Consider the following 6,228-nt stretch of genomic DNA (forward strand, 5'->3'; position numbering starts at 1 on the left):
GCCTGCTTGGCCTGCTTGGCAGGTTGGGACGTGACGGTACATACACTTCTTTGTCTGGCGAGTACTCAATTTAGCGTAAAACGAAGCACGCGGAGCACATGCCAGGACGGCAACTTAGCCGGCATAACCCGACAATCCCAAAAATCCCACTAGACATCATCATCGCTGTAACTAGAGCCAGTGACGATTGACATCGAGTGACAGACCCCACGCCCACGTCCAACCTCACCTGCCAAGTGCTGCTCCCGTCCTCGTGCCTGCGGTGATGGTGGTGGTGGAGGCGCACTCTGCCATTGATTCTGGAAATTGTTGTTTTGTCCGTTTCCTTTAGATGATTCTGTAACTTTTTACAGGCGTCCACAGCATATCTCTCCCAGTCATCCGTCTTTGATCTAACTGTTCATTCATCCGTTCGTCATCCCCCATTCACATCAACAACTCGCCCAAAAGAGAAAGTGAATACAATAAGAACGCCGGAAGGAAAAAAAGAAAATAGGGAAAATCTTCTCCCTTCACACACCACCCTCCCGAGTGAGCTACCCAACACCCCATGAGCCATCCCTAGTCCAACTCTGCACGGTGTTTCTGCACCTCAGTGGTCCCTGCTTTCCCTCCCATCTCCCGTTTCGCTGAACCCCATCGAAGATAAAACTTCAAACAACGATAACAGCAGTAGCAGCAGAAGCCTCGAAAATCCAACTTTGAACACCTATTAGCCTCGCTCCTGGTTGTACGCCCTCCGCATAGTCTAGTCACAAAACAAAAAAATATAAAATATATAACCCCATATCTGTCAGACTGGTCCCGTAGTATCATCCCGACTGGTTGGTTTTCTGGCCTCACCCCTCCTCACCCCTCCACCTCTTTCTCCTTATCCCTCCACCTTATCCTCACCTCTCCCTCACCTCGCCTTCAGTTCCCTCCCCATGCTGTTTATATGACAGACTTCATACTTCAATTATCATACTCGCTCGCCAACTTTCAGATTACTCCTACCTCTACGCAAACCCATCCATCCGCTCTCTCCCGCGAGTGGTGTTCTCATCCTTCCGCGCTTCGTTCGGCGCAGGACTCGCTCACCCGAGTGTTTTGGGCGATAGGTTCGTTACCATACTATCATTGGTTCTTTGTCGTTTTGGTTCGATCAGGTGACCTGATTGGACGTTGTCACTGCACACCCTTTTTTTCTCCGATCCAATAAGCTTTCGGCCCTGAATGACGCCAATTAAATTGTTTCCTCTGAAAACTTTGTTCACCTTCATGTCACCGGCATTTACGCTGACTCCCTATCGTCTCATAGTTACTTAATTAAATGCCTTCATCTTCTCAGAGTAACGTTGATCCGCCACAGCTACATGACTCGAACAAGCCATCTTCCAGTATTGCGAATGTATTCCGGAGTTTCGGTGGACGTCTAAACCGTACTGGTTTCTCCATCCCTCCATCACCAGCTGCACCAATAACCAGTAATGGACACCGCTCGAGCTTGTACGGGGAATACTTCGGGGAAGATGCTGTCACTAGCGGGCAGGTTCTGGTTGACAGACTGAAGGCTAGCAATCCCCTGAGTGATCGTGTAGCAGCGGCAGAGGCGTTAAGAACGATAATTGCGGATTACCCGGTCTCAACTGTAACGGAAATCTGGGCAAATGCCCAGGACCTACTAGACGCCGATAATCCACCTGAGGTTCGGCAAGCAGCTTTCAAACTCCTCTCGGCATGTATCCAGCAGCATGAACCTTCACCACTAGATCGACTCAAGATTTACCGTACCATAGCACTCCATGTTTGCATGGATGACTTCTATCATCAGTTACAGGCACTGACTGCACTCACTAATGGAGGAAGGGATGTGTCTACGTTTCACAAGGACCTGGTTTCTCTGTTGTCCAAATGGTTGAAGAACTGGTTCAAGGAAGCTACTTTGGAACGATCAATACGCAAGCGGGATGGAGGTAACCCAGAGAATATGTCAGGTGCGGAATTTAACTTGAGGGAATTGTTTCAATTCACCACTCAAGTCATCAAATTTAACTTTAAATCGTTTGAGGAGCGTGAGATAAACCAGCTACTGTTGGACGTTCTCCAAATTTGCAAGAAAACGACTCATAAAAAGGACATCGAATGTTCTATTGGCGTCATCGAGGCTCTCATCACTTATGGCTACGTTCCACGTGCTGCACTCAAATCTTGTATAGAGGTACTGTGTGGTGCCTATGCCACACTAAGAGATCTTGCCGATGCTACCTGGAATGCCGTCAGTAACCTTTGCAAGAGTTATATGGCTCACAACTCGGTTCTGGTTCTGCTTGAAATTCTCGAGACGCCCGCCAAAAATCTTGTTACCAGCTCTGCTAATGCAAACACAAACACTCTCAAAGGTGCTGTCTGGTTCCTAGAGAAACTTTTGATAGCGGACGAGCAAGATGGGCTTCCTCCAGTGCAATTCCCTATTGTCATGTCAGCATTCCGGTCAGCGCTTGCCGCTGATAGCGCACGCTTGGAATTAGAGATTTGCAGAGCCATTAGTGCTATTCTTGCTAGTAAAGACGTCGTTTCGCAAATCTCCTTCGACGAATGGGCAGTGCCTTTAGATATATTAGTGGCCTGCTCAAACAGAACGACAGAACGAGCAGACGGGACGGTGATAGAAACCCGTGCTGGTGCAGATGAGACCTCTTCGCGCCCACAGAAAACCGAGCACGGCGGATTGAACGCCGCTATAGCACATGCCATCTTACAGGTCATAACCCAGTTGGAGATTGCGTGCCGCAACCCCGAGTTCGAACAGACAGATGAAGTAGTTGATTTTTTCGTTCGTGTTCACGAACACCTACCGAACTCGGCAGCGGAGTACGTTATCAATCACTATGCCACAGAACACCTTTGCTATCCATCGTGTGGTGAATGGATAGAAAACTGCAGAAAATTGCTTGATATATTCTTCAAGGCCCGATCAAGACCAACAGCAATGCGGATTAGTGTCCTATCTTTGATCAAGGATGTTTATGAGACTACAAGAGAGTTATGCGAGGAAGATATTTTACGGTCATTGGTTCTTTCTATTTTTGAAGATTTCCGGAATGAAGGCGATTTAAAGGTCTTGGAAGCATTAGTCATGTTGGCAGTAGATGTTGCAGGGGATAGCAACATAGATCTATTCAATGTATGTCTCGATATATTGGTGGATTACATTGGACCAGAAGAGCCCGTGAACGATCAGTCTATACCGGAGGAGGACGAGGAGAATGAAAATCAGACAGCACCAAAGAACTCCTCCGATCGACCCAAGCCTGCGGTGATTCCACACTCCCAGCAACATGATCACCACCATCACCACCTTACTTCCCCGGTCAACATCGTCACTCGGGGATTAGTAAGGATATTTATGAGAAGCATGAATGTCGATGCTCTAAAGACGGCTCGGACATACGAGGAAATTATTAAGATAGTAGGATCTAAAACGATAGCTGCCGATGCACGATTAACAGCTATGAAGCTTTTATTCAGAATCAGATCTGATTCAGAGAATGCTATCTTCTTAGTTGAATCAACAGAGTCAGAAAACCTGGCAGCGGTATTTCACAGAATCACAAAGATCCCGGACGAAACGCCGGCTCCTTCGAAGCCCGAGGAGGACTCATCGTCGACATCTTCGAGATCAAATAGAAGTAACTCGATATCCCAAACCTCGCAACAGACATTTCTATTTAGAAGTCCGAGCCGACCTGTTGTGGAAAAGTATGACCGCGCCAAACGCAAGTCACCGATCTGGGCATACCCTGAGACGAAGGCGCTTCCAGAGAAGCCTTCGTATGAAGCAAGCCCAATTCTATGCACATTTTACGACCCGCCGAAGGACTACCCAGTACAAGAAGGGCCGTCACTGGATCCAAAGACTTGCATCAGAATGTCGTTATGGATGGAGCAAGTGATTCCGATTATGCAGCAAGGTTGTGATTGGGAAATATACAGCTACGTCTTGGTTCACCTAAGCTCCCAGCTTGCCAATAAGACAGCATTCCGAAACTGTAAAGCGCATATCAACATGCTGAGAAGTTATATTTGTCATCAGTTGCATACAGATAAAATTCCTAACACGGATCTTCCGGAAGAGGTTAAGAAGGCCGATATTGCTATAGCTCTCATCAACATACTCACGACTTTGATCAGCTACAAGCAACACTTTGCCAAAAATGAGACCGAAGGAATTGTTAAGGCTTTTCAGTTGGGGCTCTACAAATGGCAGAGAACCGCCAAACCCTGTATCCACGCTCTATCGATATGCTGCTACGAACTACCAGGATCAACAAGCAAGTTCCTACCAGGTATCCTAACAAAGCTCTCCCAGATTATCACCTCTTCCGCCGTCAGTGTACATATCTTGGAGTTTCTGTTGGCATTGGCGAAGCTACCTACTTTGTATAGCAACTTTACAGAACCCGATTTCCGTAATATCTTTGGTATTGCTTTCCGTTACATCCAGCACACAAAGGAGAGTACTGCCTCAGGGCCAACGAGGGTAGGTTACCCCTAACTACTTGGACTCATGAAACCTCTAAAACTAATTTTCTATAGGCGATGCAATCCCAGCCCGAGACTGAACCAAGTCTACCTCAATACGTCCTCACGCTTGCTTACAACGTATTGACAACATGGTTTTTATCATTGAGGCTGAGTGAACGGCCAAAGTACGTGTCCTGGATCACCAGGGGGCTGGTCTTGCATGCCGAGAGCAATACAGTCGACGAGCAAAGCCAAGCGTGTATGGATATGTTGCAAAGGTTCACCTTTAGCGATTTTGACTTGAAACCGCCTGCAAAAATTGGCAAGGATGCAGCGATAGTTACGAAGAATTGGTTGGTCGGAGGAAGTATTATAACTGTGCATATGACGACGGAGACTGGTGTAGCAAGGCTCGTTGTCAGAAGACCAGTAAGTTCTTTTCTCCCACAATCTTCCTCCCTTACCGCCCCCCTCCCCCCCATATAGAAGGGCAATGTTGGTTGATTGTAGAAATAGTCTGGTACAAGCTACTACAGTATGAAGCCGGAATCAAGGGATTTACACAGTACTCTACAATCGAAATGGGTCAACATTCTTGACACGAAGTCAAGCTCTCTAAGCGAAAATAATTCTCTGGAAACAAACACGCAACCGGATAAAATTCTACCTAGTCATGTATTATTGCAGCTGGCTGGAGGTATAGGAACAACCGAGATGACTAGGCCAGTACTTCTCCCGGATGACGACAAAACCACTAGAGCGTTGGACGTTTTTGATAGGATACCAGTTGTCGATTTCCATAAGATTGGTGTGGTTTACGCCGGCCCTGGCCAGTCTACAGAACTTGATATCCTGACAAACCAAATGGGATCACCCGATTATACTGACTTTGTAGATGGACTGGGAGAACTCATTACCCTCAAGGGCACAGACCGAAATACCGGGGGTCTTGATCGCGAAAATGATTTAGACGGCCAATTTGCATATTTCTGGAGCGACAGAATCACGGAGATTGTGTTTCATGTAACTACCATGATGCCAACATTGGCAGAAGACCCCCAGTGTACCATGAAGAAACGTCACATCGGTAATGATTTCGTCAACATCGTTTTTAACAACTCTGGTCTTCCCTGGCGCTTTGGAACGATACCCTCTCAGTTCAATTTTGTCAGTATTGTAATCACACCGGAAGCTAGGACAGGGTTTATTTCGTCGCGTTTGACGAAAAAGGGACTACAGGATAAAAAGTATTACAGAGTCCAGGTCTGCCGCAAAGAAGGGTTCTCGGATATCAGCCCGGCACAGGAGACGAAAATTGTCTCAGATGCGTCACTCCCGGCTTTTGTAAGGAATCTGGCGTTGAGTGCGAGCGTCTATTCGCATGTTTACAATGAGGGTGGCGGAGAACATATCTCCAACTGGAGACATCGACTGCGGAATATTAGTCGTTTGCGTGAGAGAACTGCTACGGGCGGTTTGAGTAATGGGGGAAGCGTTGGGGGCGGGGGGGCTGGTGGAAGCGGCGGAAACGGTGCCATAGGTGGAGCAGCCAGTCCTTCTACCATGCCAAACTCCAGGAGAGTCTCAACTATGAGTGGACAAACAAGTTTGGCGGATCATGGTTACAGCAGAAACTCTGTACAGCTAAATGGTGCTGATCTGGAGAAGGATCTGGAGACAGAGGATCTGTTGATGAGTTTGGACTTTAGTAGGTTCACATGA

General features: G+C 47.3%; 1 protein-coding gene across 1 annotated transcript; it reads left to right on the forward strand.

Moving 5' to 3' along the window:
* Positions 1 to 1,312: 1,312 nt before the first annotated feature.
* LAJ45_06051 (uncharacterized protein) lies at positions 1,313 to 6,228 on the forward strand (the record flags this gene model as incomplete). The annotated part of the gene is made up of 3 exons (XM_046115619.1): positions 1,313 to 4,522; positions 4,579 to 4,935; positions 5,023 to 6,228. The coding sequence occupies 3 exons, from the start codon at positions 1,313 to 1,315 to the stop codon at positions 6,226 to 6,228; spliced, it is 4,773 nt and encodes a 1,590-aa protein (XP_045971203.1).

The sequence above is a fragment of the Morchella importuna genome (genome assembly GCF_003444635.1).
Source record: "Morchella importuna strain M04M26 chromosome Unknown Morimp01GS017, whole genome shotgun sequence".
In the NCBI taxonomy this organism is placed as follows: domain Eukaryota; kingdom Fungi; phylum Ascomycota; class Pezizomycetes; order Pezizales; family Morchellaceae; genus Morchella; species Morchella importuna.